General features: G+C 41.0%; 3 protein-coding genes and 1 non-coding gene across 12 annotated transcripts; 1 reads left to right on the top strand and 3 right to left on the bottom strand.

Annotated features, from left to right (window-relative positions):
- Positions 1-1,692: 1,692 nt before the first annotated feature.
- On the bottom strand, positions 1,693-4,031 carry LOC133165871 (transcription factor JunD-like). Its single transcript, XM_061295764.1, has one exon. The coding sequence runs from the start codon at positions 3,765-3,767 to the stop codon at positions 2,901-2,903; it is 867 nt and encodes a 288-aa protein (XP_061151748.1). The 5' UTR covers positions 3,768-4,031; the 3' UTR covers positions 1,693-2,900.
- Positions 4,032-7,114: 3,083 nt separating this feature from the next.
- Positions 7,115-16,073, top strand: LOC133165497 (pyroglutamyl-peptidase 1-like). 7 transcript variants are annotated; one of them, XR_009717610.1, is made up of 10 exons: positions 7,115-7,267; positions 7,505-7,557; positions 7,688-7,804; positions 8,064-8,296; positions 8,546-8,699; positions 10,017-10,111; positions 10,852-11,107; positions 11,620-11,697; positions 12,569-12,731; positions 13,244-16,073. XR_009717610.1 is itself a non-coding variant. In XM_061295205.1 (6 exons), the coding sequence occupies exons 1-6, from the start codon at positions 7,237-7,239 to the stop codon at positions 10,041-10,043; spliced, it is 615 nt and encodes a 204-aa protein (XP_061151189.1). In that variant the 5' UTR covers positions 7,115-7,236; the 3' UTR covers positions 10,044-10,180. The 7 variants fall into 7 exon arrangements, 3 of the variants coding, with proteins under 3 accessions (XP_061151189.1, XP_061151187.1, XP_061151186.1); XR_009717608.1 differs by having other exon boundaries at positions 8,546-8,769; XR_009717609.1 differs by lacking the exon at positions 10,852-11,107.
- LOC133165496 (homer protein homolog 3-like) lies at positions 9,837-17,462 on the bottom strand. Of its 3 annotated transcripts, none has more exons than XM_061295201.1 (11): positions 16,833-17,462; positions 16,633-16,763; positions 16,494-16,542; positions 15,159-15,315; positions 13,880-14,011; positions 13,679-13,783; positions 12,583-12,716; positions 12,327-12,483; positions 11,599-11,706; positions 11,194-11,274; positions 9,837-11,025 (listed from the first exon to the last, which is right to left on the bottom strand). In XM_061295201.1, exons 3-11 carry the CDS (start codon positions 16,514-16,516, stop codon positions 10,840-10,842), a joined length of 1,083 nt encoding a protein of 360 aa, XP_061151185.1. In that variant the 5' UTR covers positions 16,517-16,542; positions 16,633-16,763; positions 16,833-17,462; the 3' UTR covers positions 9,837-10,839. The 3 variants fall into 3 exon arrangements, with proteins under 3 accessions (XP_061151185.1, XP_061151184.1, XP_061151183.1); XM_061295200.1 differs by having other exon boundaries at positions 16,633-16,747; XM_061295199.1 differs by lacking the exon at positions 16,833-17,462 and having other exon boundaries at positions 16,633-16,817.
- trnan-guu (transfer RNA asparagine (anticodon GUU)) lies at positions 17,441-17,514 on the bottom strand. Its single transcript has one exon. It is a non-coding gene; the product is annotated as a tRNA-Asn (tRNA).
- Between the last annotated feature and the right edge of the window lie 5,077 nt (positions 17,515-22,591).

Here is a 22,591-nt window from a genome sequence, read left to right as displayed (position 1 = left end):
TAACTCAGATAAAATATATGTGAATGGTTAATATCGGTGATGGACAGTTTTATTGGTTTTGAAATAATGATTTTTCCAACCGCGGTAGACTTTGACCTCTGGACCGGCCCATGCTTACATGGTAAAGGATATCCTCCTCACACCAAACGAAGGAAATTGGCCTTTCAAATCCTTTCTGTGCCTCTTCCTGTCTTTCAGCCTGCTATTGTGGCCACTTTTGCTTTGTGTCATCGACGGGTTACTGCAGGAAAATTCACAGAAAGGTGTCGAAATCTCCCGAAAGCCCAGTATCCCTAACCTTTTGTGAGTAGTTTATAAAATGAGTATGTCGATCTTTTAAAAGTAAACATAGCTGCGCTTTTCAAGGTGCATATAAACACGGAAGTAAGACCCAAAAGATTTCTAATGGCTTCTGTCCCGCACCGTGCTTTAAGGTGCATGTTGTTGGTATTGCTGGTTGACCGGATCGTTCTTGGTTTTGACATCTGACCCACGTGTCAGTTGTTAGTGCGTTAATAATTTTCATCTTTCACTATGAACATTCCAGCACCATCAGATTCCACTAAATGTTTATTTGGGGAAGTGATTTTTTTTTTTCCCCCCGAGCATGTTCACTGTTGAAACTTGAATGCCCTTTGTGTGTTTACTATACATGCGTTCATTGATGTGCTGAGGTATATAAGACTATGGTGACACTTTTATTCTACTTTTGTATTATTTATAACTATTTATTTTTACTGTGTTCTAATCTGCATCTCCAATCTCACACTCCTAGCTTTTTCTGTTGGAAACATGTCGGTGTTTACAACCTCATAAGGAGAGTAAAACATTCCAGTCGTTTGGTGGGCAGCCTATATGTCTTCTCCATATCAGTTATGTAACTTTTAAAGACATGCCAGTGTAACAGCAGACTGTTCTCACAGAGCAATAAGAGGTCCTGTTTTATCTCGCCGACACCCAAATATCAGCAACACGAGTCTGCTGATGGGTTTCACACGTGCCCTAAAATACGTGGGTGTAAGCAGAATACCGAGCTCTAAAGAATCCAAATAAAACTAGTTTGTCTTGCCGTGGCAGTTCTTTCCAAAAGTCAGTAAACTGAACACGTTGAAATCATATTCACCTCCCTGTCCCAATTATTCTTTTGCTATGACTGTAAACGTACATATGACTCAAGAACAACTTGTAAATAGCTGTTTTCTGCCCGTCTGGTATTAGTTGTGTGAATTGTGCTGTAATATTGTGATGCCAGATTTGCGCAAATGAAAGATCAATAAATAAATGCTAGCAGCTGAATGTTGTTGGAATGCTACAATTACTCCCAAATGTTAGTACTGTACAGTAATTTAATCAATGTGTGGTTGTGATGTGGACTGCTTGTTCAGCTAATGGCCAACAGAGGGCGTCATAATTCTATTGTGTCGTAATTTCCAACCTTTTTTACAGGGTGGAGATCTTTTTTCTACCAGGCCCATTTTATTCTATAAAAGGGCCTCGTTGAATTCATGAACATTCTGAGCACACGTGTATTATTGTTACAAGCGTTGTGCTTTTTATAACTATTTTTCTGTTTTTAGAATTTCAGGCGATCCTTGATGAATTGCACTCCCGAATAAAATATGGCCCAGAGGCCATAGGTTCCCCGCCCCTCATTGTCCACAGAAGGCACAATCAAGACAAGATCACAAATGGTAAGAAAAGCAATTCTTTTTAATTTACAATATGGGCGAAAACACTTTTGCTGTAGTCATGTAGTGAATATAATGTAAGAGAGATGAGAGTCCATTCCAATACATGAACGTACATTCAAAGACGTTTGGTGCCTAAAGTCTTCTAAGCAGCCACCATGAAGACACACACAATGGAATACGCTAGTTTACAGACACGACGGCTACAAAACATGCAGTGTGCCTTTTTTTGAAAAAGAAAAAAAAAAGTAAAGAAATGCTTCAGTAAATAAAAAATAGATATTTGTCATAGCTAAGTGCTTGTAAACAAGTAAGGCAGTATATGTACAATTGGATGACAGTACTTGGTGACTGACACCCTTACATTTGGCTGTTGATTTTCCATCCATACTATCCTGTACACCACAGGTGTCAAACTCAAGGCCCAGGCACCAAATACAGCCTGCCACAATTTTTTATGTGGCCAAATAAAACACGTCAGGCGCATCTATTTTATCTCACTTGGTAAAAAAAAAAAAAAAAAAAATCTGTAGTCTTTTTAACCTTTTTTTTAAATGATTATTATTACAGTGGCTCCTTCACTTATGAGCAGTTCAATTCACAAGTTTTGTTCGGGGTTATGGGCAGCCACGTGATAGATTTATTTACTGCTTTAATCAAATCTGGGGTAAAAGCAACTTCAGATGGTAAAACAAATGAAGAGGGCAGAATGATTAAGGGCTAAATAAATAAATATGACCAAACCCAGAAAACAGGCGAACTGTGATGTTCGCAATACAAATCAAAGTCAAAGCCTGCTTTATTGTCAATCCCTTCATATGTCAAGACACACAAAGAAATCAAGTGAAAGTACCACTGTAAATTAAAAAATACTTGATCTTTTGTTTTAAAAAAATGCGTCAATCTCTAGCTTATATATGTAATAAATAACACGATGAGGTGAATATACATTTTACTACAAATGGTTTGATGGCCATAACGGCCTTGTCAGGGAAAACTAATCACGACAAAAATGAGTTTGACACCCTCGAGTGTACACTCGTCTCACGGTGCTGCATGGCACTTTGCTACATGGCTTTTTACCAACAATCCGCTTCCATTGACTAACAGCAACGGTTTTGCGGTTTACACCCTCTTGTCAATGAACCTTTTCGTTCACCTGCACGCTGCATTTTTAAAACATGCCTCCAAAGTCATTTGGCATTGGTGAAATTAGTAAGCTTGGACCTGGTTTGGTAAAAGTTGGCATCCGCTGCTGACGTGGTTCATCACCTTCTGCTTGAGCTGGGCCACCTGCTCCCGTAGCACGCTGGCCGTGGACGCCAGCTCGGTGTTCTGCGTCTTCAGGCTCTTCACCTTGTCTTCCAGCCGAGAGATCCTCTCCAGTTTCCTTTTGCGGCACTTGGAGGCAGCTATCCGGTTGCGCAGCTTTTTCCTCTCCGCCTTAATGCGCTCCTGGTTGTCCATGTCAATCGGGGAGAGAGGTGGGCTGTCCCCGAGGCTCTGCATGTCCGGGACCGTCTGCGGTTCGTCCTTCACGGCCCCGCCGGCGGCCTGCAGCCGGGAAAGAGCCGCCGCGGTGGTCCCCTGCTGCTGCTGCGGGCTGAGGTGGGATGGAGGCGGCGGGAAAGGGATGGTGTCAGTGGAGTAGTTGATAGTAGTGCCGCCCAGCGGGCTGGCTGCATAGCCGTTCAGCGTGGTGTAGACGGGCAGATCCGACGTCTGGATCCCCGTCGAGCCCACCGCGTTGGCGGCTCCGAGGAGCTCCAGCCTGTCCATCGAGACGCAGCCGGCCTCGCTCAGCTGGTTCTGCTTATGCAGATCCTCCAGAGCCTTGACGAAGCCTTCCGCGAACTCCTGCTCGTCACTGGCCGATTTTGGGTAGAGGAACTGGGACGCCGGGTTAGCGGCGCCCACCAGCCCGTTGGACTGGATGATGAGACGCTCCAGGTCGGGGGAAGCCAGTTTGAGAAGACCCAAGTCTGGCGAGTTGAGTAGCACGTCGGCGTCGCGCAGCGGATTGGCCTTGAGCTCGGAGGTCTGCGTGTCGAGGTTGAGATTAATGTCCTTCTTCATCATGGTGCTGTGGCAAGAGGTAGTGTTGATGCGGTGCCCCTCGGAGAGTTGAGCGCGGTGCCAGGGTAGAGGCTCCTTGATTCTACGCCCTCACATGAGGGCGCGCACTCGCGGATTCTAGTGTCCAAAACATGGAGGAAACCGCCGGATATTTCCCGTAAACCACCACCCTCTTTCCTTGGAGCGGTTCAGACGCGGGGGCGCTCCTGTTCTCGTTGTCTCTTCCTTGTGGCACGTCTGCTATGCACTGCTCGCTTTCTAGCCCTAAAAATTCCATTATGTCACCCCAGAGCTCGCAGATTGGCCCAAAATGACGTGCATTTCCGGTCTCATTTGAATAAGGGGCCGGGCCGGCCTTTGTTGCCATGGAGACGCTAGGTAAACTCCAAACAGTGCAATGCATTGTGGTTTGATGTCATAGCATAAAAAAGCTCAGGGACGCCAAAAGAAAGCAGAGCGAGGGAGAGCGACTGCATGGGCGGGGAAGGTGTGAGACGAGGGCTGGAGGAACCGCAAGCAACCATTAGAAAACGGCCTAATTTAAAGCACATTTAGAGTGAACGATTTGCGCAGTATTACATGATGGAATGTGTATCGTTTTAAACTCTCAAACTGACTTTTTTTTTTTCTGTAAATGCTTATGTTGATACATTGCTACTTTTCACAAAAGAATTTCTCTGTCTTGCATAATGAAGAGTGAAGGAGGGAAAAATCACGAGATGCTGTAACTGCTAATGTTGTGAACTGCCTATTAAAAAATAAGGTTAACAAGAAGAACAGAAAAAAACACTTTAGCTGTACTGTGTATTTTTGCAGATTAGACGGATAATTTTTGATTGCCGGAAGGCTGGGGTTTTTAGGGTTCCACAAGACCCAAGGCATTCACCACAAAACCTCGGATTTGACGACAGCAAGCGATTCTCTTAAATAAGCACATTTTTTATAGACTGGCACGTGACACAATAAAATTGCCACAATTCATTCTCGAAGCAGAGAACGACAAAAATATTCTCAGAATCCGTTGCATCGTCGTCGTGCTTTACGTTCTGCCCATTAATTCCCCCAGATCACAATCAACCAAAAGCTCAATTGCAATTAACTTCAACTCTCTCTGTTTGTCTTTTTTTGTCATTTCACAGGTTTAAAAAAGGGACATGCCTATTTTGACCAAATAAGGAGTAGAATGTATAGATACATTTTTGAATAGGGATCAAAAGTAAAAAAAGTACTGAAAATATGACGGACCTGAAAAATCTCTTAAAGAACTGCAACAAAGTATTTTGAATTAGTCTTTTCCGCCCACTGGGACAGTGTGAGAGGTGAAGGCTGGAACAACCACATGGAACCGTTTGGTACAGCGTAATATAAAGCAGATTTAATGTTTGCTTTTCCCCAACAAAGAATGCTACACAGCGGAATCTGTGTCTATTTAAGTATCAAAAGTAGCATTTGCAGCACAGAGTGAAATATAGATATGGAAAGGAAACAGCAGAGAAGATGAATCCTTAAGTTTTACTGACTGTAATTTCAGACATTTCCTAGGATTAAGAAAGTAAAGTAGAATTCATGGGAAAAGATGCTAAATAAAAGCAGAATAAATTGAATGAGAACTGTACAGACTAGCGCAAGGACCATGAGGTGGAACCTGCGGTTTTGCATTTTGTTATTCTGCCCATACACGGCCGACGACGTCAGCAGACTGTCTGCATCGGCACCACCAGTGAGCAGAAAGGGCATCATTAGTTTCCACGGCAACACTGACATAGCGAGTGACGCAGAGGAGACGGAGAAAGGTGAATGGGTTCTGCATTGCAGCTAGTGTAGGCGGCGGATGGGATGGGATGGTGTTTTTGCGTATGAGTGGGAGGTCTATCATTCATAAGTATGAACCAATGTTGTCATTAGTAACATTAAAGAAGCCGTCTTCAACGTGTATATTCATAAGAAGAAGAAAAAAACACTCCTCCATGCTGTATGAAGCATATTATCTCCATAATGCCCTTCCACAGGCTCACAGAGTCCAGAGTGACTCATTTCGCAACCAAATGGGTGTGGATTGTACTGAAAGTGGAGAGGGAAGGAAAAAAATGCCTTTCCTGTAAAAAAAAAAAAAACCAACTGAGATTAGCTCTGCCATAATGACAACAAACTGAGCAGATTTGTCCTATAAATGGTACAGTGGTGAATGTCACTTTGTGTACCACAAAGTCTCCCCTTCGACTACCTTTAAGGTGGCCTTTGACTTCTATACCCTCCCTTGGGAGTGTAACAAGCCATGCGTGTTGTCACCAACGCCCTGTGTCACACTAGAACATGTTCTTAGCTTAGTTGCGCCACTACAACGAATGGTGGGCGGTCACACGCACACTCATTCAAAACAACTTTCATTGAGAAAGAGATGGCTTGGTTTTTCTCACTTTAGAGTTGGTTGGGAAGTGGCCTCTCAAGTGGGCTACACACCTACAGTTTTAGCAGATTGTAGATCCTGTAAATTAATTGAGAAAATAGGTTTAGAAATACATTGTACATGTTTGAAGATTATTGCTGAAAACGTGCAAAGGATGAAATCTACGAGGGATTTCGAATCATCTGTAAATGAAGTGGTATAACCAAGTGCATTCAGTTAGGGGTGTAACGACTCATCGATACACATCGATTAATCGATATAATGCTCTACGATTTGTTGGCATCGATGCAAAACGTAAACGTCGATCTATAGCGCCCGTTTTTGACCTCGGACATTAGACGTGACGTTATTTTGAAATCCAGTTCATTGTTACTTGCTTCCTCTTTCCGGGAGCAGTGCGCGGCGTGTTGTGTTGTGAGCAGAGCAGGAACGTGAAAGGGGAGCCGACAACTACGCGGCTCCTGGGCTGGTGCTATGGCTAGTGTCCAAGAAGACGGGGAAATTCGCTCCCCTTTGGGCTTCAAGTCATTCGTTTGGAAGCACTTTGTAATTTCCTAAATAAAGAGTTTGTAGTACCTTGTTGGTTTTGCGTATGAATTGTTATAAATCAGGATATTGTTCTATATCGATCGTAGAGCACTATATCGTGATGTATCGTGAATGAATCACAGCAGGTTTAAAGATATCGGCAAATATCGGTCTGCAAATATCGTATCGTGAAAAACCCGCGATTTACACCCTTACATTCAGTGCTTTAAAATGTTTGTGTGTGTGCGCGTGCGTGTGTCTGTGCGTGTGTCTGTGTGTGTCTCGCTCTCCTTCCATATCTCTCGCTCCATCTCATCCCCCTTTCTCTCGCTCAATCTGTTAGTTGTAGTACACTTCCTGTACAGTGGGTGGCAGTATAGGCACAGCTACGGACTTTTGCCTAAAGTGCGTCATTTCCTGGCCACTGCCCGTTTTGATCAGGTGTTTAGTTGACGCTTGACAGCTCCCTTGGGGCGGGGATTGGGGGTGGCACTCTTTTCCTAATGCACTCAAGATGAGCGACAAGCAATAACAAGAATGGGCAACAAGACGAAAGTTATAGTAACGGGTGAGATCATTTCGCCGAATGAACGACTCGGCTATTAATGTATTTTTTTCGTTGTTGTGATAGTTTTATCGAGGCTAGTTGTTACTAGTACGAGTGTCAATTTAAACGATCGGTTAAATCCAAATTATTTTCTCTTTACATTGATGAGCATTGTTATTTTCTAAACTCTTTTACCTTTTTATTTAAAGCGTGGTCAGCCAATAAAATTAGAGTTAGGAATTATTCTTTACTCTTCAGGTTTTGAGCCTTTTGGAGAACATGCTGTGAACTCCAGCTGGGTGGCAGTACAGGTAAGGCCTTACTTGCAAGTTCCTATCAACACGTTGAAGTGTCTTTACACTGTTTTTAGCAAGAGCTGTGACACTTAATTAAAAAATGCGGTTGGATTAATTATTTGAGTACTGCTTTTCTCCCTGATAGGAACTGGAGTGTTTGGGGCTCGGCGAGGCGATAGATCTTTATGTGTGTGAGGTGCCTGTAGAATATCAGGCAGTGCAGAGTCTACTGCCATCTCTGTGGGAAAAGCACCGACCACAGGTACATGGTGTTGGGACTTTTGGTCAGCTGTCTTATCATCTTATGGCGTTTATACACAGTTACAACCTCTTAATGTTAAACTATTTTTTGTCACTCATGGCAGGGCAGTTCATCGTAAAAAGTAATTTTCCATCCAATTAAATACAATTGGCTAATTGCATGGACAATGGTTGGGAATCACTGCATTACGCAACTCTGTGTGTATTATAGAATGCTGCTGATTTCATAAATCAAGTTGTTTCTCTTTTGTGTTTTGCAGTTAGTGGTCCATGTTGGTGTGTCAGGTTTAGCAACCACAGTGACTCTGGAGCAGTGTGGCCACAACAAGGGCTATAAACGCTTGGACAACAGCCGCTTCTGCCCAGCTTCCCAATGTTGCATGGAAGATGGGCCCGATTGCATCAGCTCTCTAGTAGACATGGACACAGTCTGCAAAAGGGTTAATGACACCGATGTAGGGGTAACTGTGTCAGTGTCCAAAGATGCTGGAAGGTGTGTGATGAAATTCTCCCACATTGCAATTTACACTACACTGCAATTTACACAAAAATTGCATTCTCTAGTTTGAACACAATCTTGTTGTGGAGAAACTCATGCAGACCTAATACAACAACATTCATGGGCATATATTTTTTTCTCCATACAGTTTTGTTTTGTAAAGTTGTGCAATTAAATGCATGGCAAATCTCTTCAAAACGTCACTAACTCTGGCAGTAACTATTTTCAACAATGCTTTGACAGATACCTGTGCGACTACACCTACTATTCATCTCTGGTCCTCGGCCACGGCCGCTCTGCTTTCATCCATGTGCCTCCGCTGGGAAAACCCTACAGCAGCCAGCAGCTGGGCCGAGGCCTTCAGGCTGTCGTGCGGGAGATGCTGACACTACTGGAGGTGGCCAACACTGAAGAGCAGCATGGCAAACATGCACATCAACATCAGCATGACCTCCTCTGACTCGCTGGTATCATTCCTCACATACATATATAGACATGCTTTATGAAATGTACATTGGTTGTAAAAGAACTTGAAATTGGTACTTGGAGTTGCCAGTATATCCCCACATAATAGTCACACTGGAAATTGTCAAAATGACCAAGACAGCTACTGAACATTTTCACAGTGTGTTATGTTTAATATTTAGATTTCTGCTTGGTAACTAAATAAAAAAAAAATCGGAATTGTATTGTTGAAACTGTCCAACCCCTTCAAGTTATTAAGCATATACAGGACATTTTTTTTAGAACTATTTTACGCCTTCCCAAACGTCCCATTTTGTAATTATTCCACATTTTTGATGAATAGATCCCCAAATAAAATGAGACACTATACATGCAGTATTTACCTCCTTTCTCATTTAAATGACACAATTCCACCTTGTTCAGCTCTCTCATTCCGGACACAAATGAACTTTTTTCCCCCACAATAACATGACCAAATGAAAAAATGTTTTACATTTTATCTCCACCTTTAACATTTTTTGACTGATTCCTCAATGTTGTCAGTAAAATTCCCAGATGATATTTTACATATTTACCTTTTTCCGCATTTCTTGACCACTTCAAACAATTCTGAATATAATCTGTTGCGCACACAGTGGCCACTAGAGGGCTGTATAATACATGCCTTTATACAAAGTAAGTCATAACTTCTTAGTAAGCAGAAGATAAGGCATACATAGCTTTGAGTATTGTAATATCTGTCTACATATGTTGCGTATCATTTGTTTTCAAATAAGGTTTAAGGTTCATAAAGCAGCAACATCGATGCTAGCTCCCTTTAGCCCGTATAAAACGTTTTGGGAACTACTGTTATAGGCAATTATAATTATATTTTGTTAGAATAGAATAGAATAGAATAGAATAGAACAGTGAATAGAATGGTGGTCCTTTTTCTCCAATAATGGACAGCGGTATTTATATTGGCTACTCACTAAGTAGTATAGTAATGGTAGGTATGTAGTGTGGTAAAAAATAATACATGAGGAATGTGACATAATTTATAGTAATGATATAGCATGTATGGTACAAGTTTGTTAGTATTCTTTGCTTTTATTTTCCTTCACAACAGCTGTGAAACAGCCACCATTACTTTCCACAACAACCCTTAAAAGTTTCAACAGTAAGGCTTGAAAGAACATGATAAAAATAAGCTTGAGAAAAATACATTGTATTTCCACTGTTGAGCAGGCAAATGTCATTTTGTCCACAGATGGAGGTAACATCAAGAAAGGCCTGAAGTGTACCAAATGTCCTTGAATGCATCACAGCAGAGGTCCATTCAGATGTGGCATTTTCACAAGCACTGTAAGTTTATCGTTATTCATAAACACAAAGTTTTTATGAATAAAAAGTTTAAAGTATGGCTGCACTATATGGCATTGCAAATTGCATCATTTACGTCTATATTTTATTCTTTCTATTAATGCGTACTTCATTTCTCTAATTGTGCGTCAGCACAGAAGAGCAGGCTTCTATCATTCCTTAACAGCAATGTTGATAAAACATTGATCTTTGGTGTCTTTATTCATCTGTGCCTCACCAAATACAATATTAAATAATATAGCGGACTTCTTTTTCTCTTACTCGACCTTAAAGAATGTGACCTAATTCACTCACTCGTTTTACCGCTGCTATGTAGTGCATAGCGAGTTACTCATCTGCATTATGTTTTGTGGCTGTTAATGCAGTATTAAATGGTTCTTGTTTTGTTTGCAGAATCTTTAACAAGGCAGTTTATATAATACAAGGCCTCTTATCATAATATGCCATTTCAATTTCAATGGTCATACTCAATGAAAAACCGAGCACCAATTGTCCTTAATAAACATCTTGCACTCTGCACTCATAAGCAGTTACCTTGAAGTTATTGCATTGTTTCCCTGCTAAGCAACATGAAGCGCTACATTAGCAGACAAGTAAAAGCATGTTAAATGCCGACAGAGAAGATGCTTCTTGTGCTCCAGACGCAACTGTGGGCGGGTTCCATCGTCCCAACGGTGAACTTTATTTATTTACTTCCGCATTTTCACGTTTTATTTGTCCAGGAGTTTAACCAGGCTCTGCCGGAGGTCATTGAGGTCAAAGATCTTGATGTCTAGAATTTCGATGGCCCTCTGGAGCTCAGTGTCAATGCGGTCTCGGTCCTCCAGAGAGATGCTCAAGTTCTGCTCCGTGTTCTGGATGCGGCGCTCTAGCTCGGAATTACGCATCTCCACTTCCTGTTGAGGAGATTCAAACATTTTAAAACTACTGCTTTGTTGCTGTGTAGAAAAGATAGACACTCACCGGCCACTTCATTAGGTAAACCTCCACCATGTAATGATATCAATGCGAGCTGTATAATTGTGGAATACTGTATAAATGTAAATTCTTTAATTTAGCCTTACCCGTAATCTGTGTATAGCCTGATCTCTGTCCCGCTCTATCTCATGATAGTCTGTTTTCTTGCTTTGCAAAATGTGGATTTCCTGCCAAAAAAAACAACAAAGCATGTACTTAAACTGAACCATTATTTTTTTACGTGAAGGTACCGTAATTTTCGGACTATAAGTCGCGTTTTTTTTTTCATAGTTTGGGTGGGGGGGCGACTTATACTCAGGAGCGATTTATATACATATATATGTATATACACTTTGGCACTTTGGGATTCCCCCGAATGTAAAGTGCGTTATAAATATAATTTATTATTATTATTATATGTTTTTTTTCACTTTTTTGGGCATTTTATGGCTGGTGCGATTTATACTCCGGTGCGACTTATAGTCCGAAAATTACGGTATACGTATGCAAACCTCATCTTTGGCCTTCAACAGAGCCTCCAGTTCCTCTAGAGACTGAGTCAGCTCATCCTTCAACAGGTCACTGGGGCCGTGACCCCCGTGGGCCTCCAGGTCAGCCACCTCAATGCACACAATACACAAACAAAAAATATTTTGCTATTCATGAAAACTTAAATTTTCATGTCCTCACATTCAATTGTGGAACTGATAGCAAGTTCCTGAATCGGAACAAACAATGTAGCATGTATTTTACAGTAGAGGACTGAAAAAGAAGTTCCTAAAATCCACCGCTTAGGAGAAGCTGCAGAAGCGAGCAAGAGAAAGAAATGAGCAGATGCCATCTCCCTCTGGTGATCGCTGTCTTTTTTTGTCCTAAGTGGGCCAATGAAAGTAGGATATGGCTGTCCTACAAACTCTTCCTCATCTCACACCACCACTGAGACATGAGCCATTTTACTTTCAGCCAATTGGCCCTGTCATCCTGAGAAGGAGCAAAAAAAACTCACATACTAAAATCTGAATGTAGCCTGAACTGACTGATATGTGCTGGAAATGAACGTTTAGGAGATCGATAGTGTGGAGATGAGCTTTAATAGAAAGCTCAGACTCTGTGTAGATGTTATTGATGAGTCTGCTCTCTTTGGATTGGAACATGATTATGTAATTGATTTTTTTGAAGGCCTCTCAGGGACTCTGCAAATGTATTGTAGGATATGATGTGAATTTGCTGCTCTGCTCACTTGTTCTCTGAGCCTTTCGGTTTCCTCTTGATAAGCAACCAGCTGCTTCTTCCACTGCGCCACGTTAGCATTAGCCTCGTGCAACGCCGCCACTAATTTAGAGTTACTGTCTTGTAGCGTGAAGAACTCCGTCTCCAGGTTCAACTCGCAAATAGACCTGTCGCAAAACAAATGACTATTTATGAAAACCAACATTTCTTATTAACATTCCTTTTTTTGTGTTTACTATCTTTTGTGTGCAGAGGACTTTGGTTACCCCTCAGAGAGCATCTTCTTGATGCGCTCCTTTTCAGAGGACAGCGTGATGTCTGCGCTTTGACTGCGATACAGCTTGTCCTCAGGCCCGTTCACACACATGACTGGAGGGGACTGGAGGTCATCGGAGAGGTCCTGAAGAACAAATCAGTAAATGTTTCCATGTTTCTTCTTCTCTCTTTTTTTTCTTCCAATTATTTCAAATGACCAGATAGAGACAGTTAAAAGTAAAACTACTTACCTGTGAGAACTACAGATGAAATCCATCACAATTAAAAAAATAAAATAAAAAAAAAACAAAGACAACAAATAGAATATTAACAGAAAAATTCTCAATCTTACTTAGCTAACCATGCAACTCTTAACAGTAATATTAGCACTGGGGCTTGTGCTTAAGATATGTCCACTGATGTTTTTATTTGTGTTCTTTGCTTTGAATGTGAGCAGAAAAATGAATATGAGCACTGTATGATGGAGCAGCAGTTCAGCAGTTGCATAAAAAAAAGCAAACTAAATGTAAAGCAAAGTGAATTTCACGTGGTGTTGTATATTTAAAACAACCGCATTGTTTTTGCCTCAGTAAAGTCTGTTTAGCTTAATGCTAGCGACACTAAAATGAGTCAATGGAACTGATTGTTAATTATTCCTAATTGATCTCGCAGGTCTGAGGTGACGCCGTGAGGGCCGAAAAGGAAGCTGTTGGGATAATTTTACCATCGTCCAACATTCTTCACTGTCGCTCCCCTCTGAGATAAGTGACCCACTTCATCTTTCTTTCCCTTTACTTCCTCTTGCTTCATTTCTTCCTCCTTCCATTCTGTCACAGCGGTCCCATCTAATAACTGGCCACACACACGTGTGTGTGCAGCTATTCTTGGTACATCTTATGAACTCAACTGGATTTATTTTTATTGTGCTTTCACAATAACCACAGCCCTACTAAATCGTGGTACAGAAAGGATCAAATAATCAATATTGTACAGTCTCAGCAAACAAAATGGTTTCTATTCAAAATAGCGACCTTCAAAATGGCACTTTGCATATAGAATTGATTTATGAACGACGGTCTATTTCATCTTTAACAACTTTGCACTCACCTGCGGTGCAGCGATGTTGAGGGCTGTATTTGCCAGTTCTTTATCTTGGGACTTTTCACGAGCCAAACGAGCTGCATCTTTCACATCTTTAAACTTCTCCGAGAACTTGTCAAACAGAAGCAAAATATTGGAATGGTAATGAAATCAACATGGGAAGATTAGTCACCACTGTTATTTCAAAAGGACTCGAGTGTCCGTTACCTGCTGCAGCTGTTGCTCTGTCGCAAAGCCCAAACCGTAGACCGTGTTGGCCCTGCTGTCAGCCCACTGACCAAACTTCTGTGATGTCTTTGTAAATGTCATGCTGGGTGTAACAATGCAGTTGATAATTGCCTACCAACAAATAGATTACAGGAGGATTCAAATTAAATACCTTTTTTTTTTCTCTGAAATAAACCGATTGGATGTGTGTCTTGATGTGTGATAAAATTCAAGGACGGTTTGTTTTAAAGTGGAACGATTTGATTTGGATGGATAAAGTTTCCTTCAAAGAGATTCAGGTCGTTTTCTGTTTCTCCCTTAATTTTTATCGTGTCACACCAAGATCTATTGATTTATACCTTGACTAGAGAGTTTAATTTATTGCATGAGCAAGCTTGTAACTAAATTTACTTATTGAGCAAATCAATGGAATGCTATTAATCTCTTCCAGCTCCCCCAGCAAAAAAAAAAAAAATGTTATATGCTTACAAACCTTCACCAGTCTCAGTGCATAAAACCAATTCATGAAAAGACATGAGCTCAAAACTATTTATAAAGCTTGTGACGTCATCTCCGTGTCTTATAATAATGGCACTGAATGAAAATCCTGGAACTGTGCACCAGGTCGGGGGCTTTAAAGGAAGCTCTTTGCCTTTGTGTCCTTATTTTCCTGCCAAAAAAGAAAAAAAAAAGATTACATGGGCTGACGTCTGACTGTCGTCTGTCTTCTCCTTTGCCATGGATGACATAACGTGTTGGATGCAATGACACGGTTGATATGCTAGATGCAGGCGACAGTGAAGATTACACTTCAAGGCAAAAACATGTGCCTGGGAAAGATTGGTCCGTTGACCGCACAACTGCCGCTACGCACGGACCGGACGGACGGCTTTCTGGCAGGCAGGAATGTGGGTCAGACTCGAGGTGCAAGCAGATCAGATAAAGCCCCCCCACCCCCACCCCCTCAGTACTTGATGTGTCGTCCGTAATCTAAATCCAGAGAGCAGCCACAGAAATGCTCTGCAGTATTGTTGCTTTATTGACCATTTCTTACTATTGAAACTGTTCAAATATGACTATTTGGTTAAGGGATGAATGTGAACATTTATTTTTATTTCAAAGATGTCCAATCAAACTGGAATTGTTCCATTTGAAATGTACCGTCCTTGAATCATCATATATGTTCTTTCCAAACAGGTTAGATTTGCTGCAGAAATCCAGCTAATTGTAAAGGATAGGCATTTGTTTTCTTGCAACATTAGGCCATCATTTATTTCACCTTGGTGCCACCCACGCTGATGATGCGGTAGACATTCCGATTAGAGTCAAAGAAGAAAGACACGCTGACCGCATGCTTGCTTGCCGGGATCCAGTTCCTCTTAGTGGCCGGGTCGATCTGGAAGACGTGAGCCCGCGTGCTGAAGATCGGCTGCTCTCTGGAGGAAAACAACAAAAGGTGAAGACTCGAACTCAAAAAAAAAAAGTTTGATCTGATGAATCAGACATTTTAAATGGTGGCAGATGTGTGCTGACTCCTTTTTAACGAGTTCTATTGTGATTTGTTTATTCTGAACACTGCCACATCAATTATATGAGGGTGTGTGCACTTGTGCAACTGCATTATTACAGTTGTTTGCTTCAGCAGCATGTGGCACTTGAAGATACTGCTCTGGTGTAATCTCCCCATTTTTGTTCATCATTAATATTATCATGTTGCTGGAAAGAGGGGCAAGTATGACCACGATGAAAAAAACAGGCCACGTCTTCCTTTTACACCGTGAATTGCTGTGCCAATCCCGGTAGAAGTGTTTTTTTTTTTTTTCTGGCCAGTCATAATAGTACAATTATATCTGACCCCGTTAGTGACACACAAATCCAATTGTGTAGTTCTTTTTGTGGGGAGCTCACAATATTTCTTCCTTGCAGGCGCTCCCTCACATAAAGTGCACTCATGTGACTGTTGGGCTTTTAACAGCTGACTCTGTCCAGTCAGATGAGACATGTTATAATTCTCCTTCTCATCCCACACTAATCTGTCCTCATATTTTAAGTGGTGGGTTGGTTGGAATAAGGAAAGGTGCCCACAAGCCATACTTTCTCCTGTGTTACCTGAATGATTGTTTTCATCGCTTACTTTATGTCATTGATTGCTAAGATTGTTTGCAAACTCAATAAAGGAGTTTGATGATTAAGACTGTTGGAGCTAACAATTCTTGACCCATTATTACGGAGGTGGGCAAGTCCAATTCTAGAGCCGCAGAAAACGGACATGACAGAAGATCTCTATAGGACCGGACTTGCCTAACCCAGATTTAATAGATTCGGGGATTTAACAAGTGGTCTCAAAGCAGAACGAAGCCACATAGTGAAAGTTGAGGGGTCCAGGGGTGCACCTCAGGAATTAGTGAGGTCATTTAAGCGACAGCACGGGAATCTGCTCTCTCCTGTCACCCTCACAGCTCAATTTTCTTAAGCTGCAGCTTTAGGAGCACTGACTGATTAACATATGAAAAGATTACTTCTATCTTTTATTGTGTTGGTCCCTCTAGCATTCATGTCCATGTATTTTCATGATTATCAATTGACAACTGTTTACTGGAAAGCAAGATCTTACCTTTCTCTATGATGAGGATACATCTTATAAAGTGTTGGACGTTTCTTTTCTAGGGAAAGATTAGGGAGCAAAATAAATTTTGTTGCCTAATTGAATTTTTTAAAATTTTTTATTCACAATAAATGAATGTAAAACTCACCCCATGTCGTTATTGTAACTGATGAGTCTGTCTCTCAGTCTCCACTTTCTATCCACGACTAAAGGTGCTTTCTTCCTGCTGTCCTTGGAGAATTCAGGAGGTCGCTGCTGTGGCACTGTGATATGAAACCTCTGCAGTGTCAAAGCCGTCAGTGTCAAGTGGTGAGCTTTTTTTTTTTTACAAAAGAAAAGGTTTTTTACATCTCTTTCGCTTCCCCACAAGCTCCGTCCTGAGCCTCAGTGCTGGCTGGGTGATCTGCTCAACTTGACAGCCTCTCACTGCTCTCTCTTCACTCGTCGGGCTTCACGCGCTGATGAGCGACACCTACTGCAAGCAGCAAGAACTGCAGCTTTATGACGACGATAGAAAGCAGAATTCATATCGTCGGTAGACCCCATTTGCTCTTAAAAGACTCTTAAAAGAGTACAAAAATCAAAATGGACCCACCCGGGATTTGCATCTCATTTGGTCATTGGATACTACATTTTGAGGCCGTTATTAAAAGTAGGAAAACGCCTCGTTAAATAATTTTGATATAGAAATACCAAAATTGAAATGCCGTTTAATATTCTTATTTGTTGTCTGGTAAGATTAAGTAAAAGACCAATAGCAATGTTTTTCATTCTGAACAAATTCATTTTAAAGCATGTGAACTTAGCTTTGAACTAATTCGTGGAGAAAATGAACTTTCCCAACACTGCTTTTTTTTTTAAAACAAAAATGCACATGGTATTTTTTCCACCAATAAAACAGTGACGAGACAGGGAGGCGCGCTTCAGAAAAATCTAAGAAAAACACGTAAAAGCTACGTCCCTGGGTGGGCTCGAACCACCAACCTTTCGGTTAACAGCCGAACGCGCTAACCGATTGCGCCACAGAGACGGTTATGCACACCTGGCTCAAATTATACTACTCAAAGACTCTACACGAGTTCTCGACCGAAAAACGATGTGGGCTGTGCCGGTCATCCTGCACGGACGGTGGACGTGAATAGTTCAGCTAAAACGGCCCTAAACCGATACCCATAACTAGTCGCTAAAATAACTACCGATGCGATATTTCTTTGACCACTGCGTCCAGATGTAGCGCTGCAGGCACGTTTTGAACAGGAAGTTGTCGATACGAGGAGGCGGCCCATTTAAAAAGATAATCTCCGTCACCAGTCCGCGATGCCACTTTTGGCACTTTTGGGAGTTTTCTACCTAAATATCACTTGTCAACGCGATTTGATGGTAAATTTTGTCTTGAATGACAATTTTTTAAAAATGTGTTATTGTCGTCACTCCGTCCGTGAGCTATTTTAAACACCGTAACCCCAATACATATTGGCAATACTACGAGGTGAATTGAATGTGAGATGACTTCTTAAAATTTCAGGCATCCATCTTCTATGGCACAGAGCGGCTGCAATGAATGGAATGCCCTATATGGTGCGTGCAATTTGTTTTCGTACCCTTTGTAAAATAGTATAATAATAATAAAATAACATAGAAATGTTTGGGCGGTGGCACTATTGGGCCATCGTGTGCAATGTTGTGGTGGCCCTGCTAGAACTGGCACTTGCCCTGTATATTCATGATACTATATTACACAAAGTATATCACAACGAGTAGTCCCAGGAAGACACAGAAAAAGTAAACTGATGGCTAGGGCTCACCGTTTTAAAATGGGAGGCGAGGTACTTATTCTAACAAATTAGTACCCCCTTGTAATTTTGCTTGGGTAGGGAGGAACCTGTTCAAATTTGCTACACTTAGTGAAAACAACCAGAAGAAGACACGGGGAAAAAAACAGCCTCTACTGAGAGCAAATTAATTTTGCTAGAGGAGCGGTGAACATATTAAAATTTGCTACAGTCGGTGAAAACATGCCCGACACACAAATACACAAAGAATCAACACGTTACAGTACGTACTGTACGACATAAGGCATGAAAGAGATGCGTAAATGCACATTTATTTCTCCAAGCAGATACAGTCTTGCACTAAGTGGTCATCAATCGTCAATCGATTGAAAGTCATGTGCAACGATTCTGACGCCATAAAAAACTGTCCTGATGCGACCATAATTCTGTTTTTATGCACAGACGAAAATGTAGAATGGAATGTTAGGTGTGTTTTCGCGAACTGGAGAACGTTAATTGTGTGAAGGCGAAGGCCTTCACACATATGTTATTCTACACCATTCTCTATTATTATTATTATTATTCTCTACGTTTCTCCACACTTTTTTGACACGTTTCATCTTCCACATAATTCATCCGATTCACTCCATTCCACTTTTCACGTATTCCAAATATTCACGCGACGAGCGCTTGTATTTTGCTCGTTCCGAAAATTTTCCGATTCCGCAAAATTCCCAAAATTCCGACAAATTTTTCCCCATTCATTCTTAATGGCACATTCGACATTTCACATTTACGTCGTTCCAATTTGAAATTCACATCATTCAGCACATTCTAATCACATTCGGAAGGATTCTCGACATTCCCAAAATTCCCAAATTCGAAAATTTCACGTTTTCACGTTAAAAATTCCGACAAATTTTCACAAAATTTCGTTTTTCACCTCTAACTTCTACATTTTTCAACCGATTCAACTCGTTCCAACTTTCAACTGTTCATCTTTTGCCTACCTATTCCACAACGTCCCACTTACCAAAAACTTCACATCTTTTATTTTGAAATTCAACCAAAATTCTCTAAAATTTCGTTTTTCTACTCTAATTTCTACATTTTTCAACCGATTCAACCCATTCCAACTTTCAACTGTTCATTATTTTTCTACTGATTCCACAACTTCCCACTTACCAAAAGCTTCACATCTTTTATTTTGAAATTCACACCCAATTCCTTTTCCCTTCTCATTTCTACATTTTTCAACCGATTCAACCCATTCCAACTTTCAACTGTTCATCATTTTTCTACCTATTCCACAACTTCCCACTTACCAAAAACTTCACATCTTTTATTTTGAAATTCACACCCAATTCTCCAATATTTCCGTTTCTCCTTCTCATTTCTACATTTTTCAACCGATTCAACCCATTCCAACTTTCAACTGTTCATCATTTTTCTACCTATTCCACAACTTCCCACTTACCAAAAACTTCACATCTTTTATTTTGAAATTCACACCCAATTCCTTTTTCCCTTCTCATTTCTACATTTTTCAACAGATTCAACCCATTCCAAATTTATTCACTTAATTCACCTTATTCTTCCCACATTCACTCCCATTCACCCCCACTTCCACTATGCTTACACAATTCAACCCTTGACCCCCAATTCCAGTGTGGCGGCCATCTTGGATGACCCTGAAGTGCCACCAATGAACCCAGAATGAACCGGAAGTGGCCCAAATCAAACCGAAAGTGACCCCAAATAGACCGGAAGTGACCTCAGGTAAACCGGAAGTGACCCCAAATCAAACCGGAAGTGACCCCAAATGTACCGGAAGTGACCTTTTTAGACCGGAAATGACCCCTAATAAACCGGAAGTGACCTCAGACGAACCGGAAGTGACCCAAATTAAACCGGAAGTGACCCCAAATAGACCGGAAGTGACCTCAGGTAAACCGGAAGTGACCCCAAATCAAACCGGAAGTGACCCCAAATGTACCGGAAGTGACCTTTTTAGACCGGAAATGACCCCTAATAAACCGGAAGTGACCTCAGACGAACCGGAAGTGACCCAAATAAACCGGAAGTGCCCCAAATCAAACCGGAAGTGACCCCTAATAGACCGGAAGTGACCTCTGGTAAACCGGAAGTGACCCCAAATCAAACCGGAAGTGACCCAAAATGAACCGGAAGTGACCTTTTTAGACCGGAAATGACCCCAAATAAACCGGAAGTGACCTCAGCTAAACCGGAAGTGACCTGTTTTAAACCGGAAGTGACCCAAATAAACCGGAAGTGACCCAAATTAGACCGGAAATGACCCGAATCAAGCCGGAAGTGACCTTATTTCAACACTAAGTGCCCCAAATAGCTACATTTGCGCTTACGTCTTCGTTTTTTGTCCGATATAACCCGTTTCAACATTTTTACCCCAAAAGTGAACCTCCTGAGGCCGTTTTTTTTGGTTTTGTTCCAAATCTAGAAAGATTTTGGCGCAATTGCTTTTTTTTATTTTCCCATTCATTCTCTATGGGGATTCAACATTTGCTCTAACTTCTACATTTTTTAACTGATTCAACCCGTTCCAACTTTCAACTGTTCATCTTTTGCCTACCTATTCCACAACTTCCCACTTACCAACAATTCCAAATTTAAAATTCAACCAAATTCTCCTAAATTTCGTTTTTCTACTCTAACTTCTAAATTTTTCTACCGATTCAACCCATTCCAACTTTCAACTGTTCATCTTTTGCCTACCTATTCCACAACTTCCCACTTACCAAATATTCCAAACTTTCAATTTTGAAATTCACCACAAATTCTCCAAATATTCTACATTTCTCAAGTAATTCAACACGTTTCAACATCGTTCGGCAGCATTCCCCGAAAAAGTTATTCATACATTTCGCCTTCACACGCAATTTCTCCAGAAATTGCAAAATTCTAGTTTAGTTTAGCTGTTGCAATGTAGCTTGTCTGAGAATCCACATTGTCTTTGTCGCCCTCTGCTGGAAAATAATATAAAACCATTCCTATTCATTACAATGAATAAGGAATACAGTCAACAAAAGGATACTACAGTATTGGCAATTTGAGGCCAATTTACTACATTGGCACTTACATAGCTCTTTATACAAGGTGTTCAAAGTGTTTTACAATGCTCCACATGCATCCATTGGCACCGTGTGTTTGTCATATATCAATTTTATAGACTGGATAAAAATGTGGAGGCTGTAACAAAGAAGGCTGTAAACCTATGTATGTCCAGTTAATCCTTTTGATTACAGTAATTTAACTAGGCTTCAATTTTTGTTTAACATGTTCAAAAGCTTGTAAAGAAAAGGTTTTCAAGTCAGTCCTGTTTAATTAGCCAATGAACTTCTATATAGTTTCGTTTTTGTTGTGCCAAGTTTAGGAGAGGTACTTAAACCACCTTATTTTTACGTCCTATGAGCCTTTGAGCAAAATGTGGGAGGGACGTCCGTTATAGCAAAACCAGCAGTTTATTGCAATGGGAACCGTTTGTGCTACTCCATTTTCTAATGTTAACAGGCTAGGAGACTGACATAAAAAAAGCGTATTTCTAACTACATTCCGAACTCTGTCGCTTCAGTCGTAAGAAATTTGAAAAGCTCTGAAAAAAGCTCTATACGTACACAGTAATAAAGTTGGTCGTGTTTTGTTAAAAGGGTGGACAGTCTTATTTGGCTTCGAAAAGTCAAACCACTTCCCACTGTATGATAACCACATGACCGGCACACTTCTTGTAAACAAGCTTTTCATCGCTCAATGTCATTCATTCTTCAAAGTTCATGTAAACTTCTCTACTTATGTCAACTTCAAACGCCTGCTGCAAATGGAACAATCAGTTTCAATATTTTGAATTTTATGAGCGTAATGTTTGTGATTTTAAAACTGCTAGCAAGAGCTGTATGTAACCTCATTGCACTCGTCCGCATTCCTTGTCTGACCAAAGTCATCCCGCTCATTGACGTCCATGAGTGTGATTCTCTTCTTGTGATAGTCACAGAAAACAGTGTACATGAGCACATACAATACATTCAAAGCAGTTTTTATGAAAATACATCTTTCGCCACCTCTGAAGGACCTGAACCTCTACTTCTACATTTGCTAGTGTGTCTGTTTGTTTTGCACAATTATCTATTACTACTCAAGACAAGGACAGAATATGAATACTTTAACCACCTCTTAAGAGGTCAAATCCCTTCTCCGTTGTCTCATTTTTTATCTGTACTTCTACATTAGTACAGAGGCCATGACCAAGCCATGATTGCCATGGTGAATCAGTAGTTCTCCTTTCAGTGGAATCGCTTATTT

The sequence above is a fragment of the Syngnathus typhle genome, linkage group LG13 (genome assembly GCF_033458585.1).
Source record: "Syngnathus typhle isolate RoL2023-S1 ecotype Sweden linkage group LG13, RoL_Styp_1.0, whole genome shotgun sequence".
NCBI lineage: Eukaryota > Metazoa > Chordata > Actinopteri > Syngnathiformes > Syngnathidae > Syngnathus > Syngnathus typhle.
The sequence above is the reverse complement of the archived record's forward strand: the minus strand, read 5'-3'. Positions and strand labels throughout refer to the sequence as shown.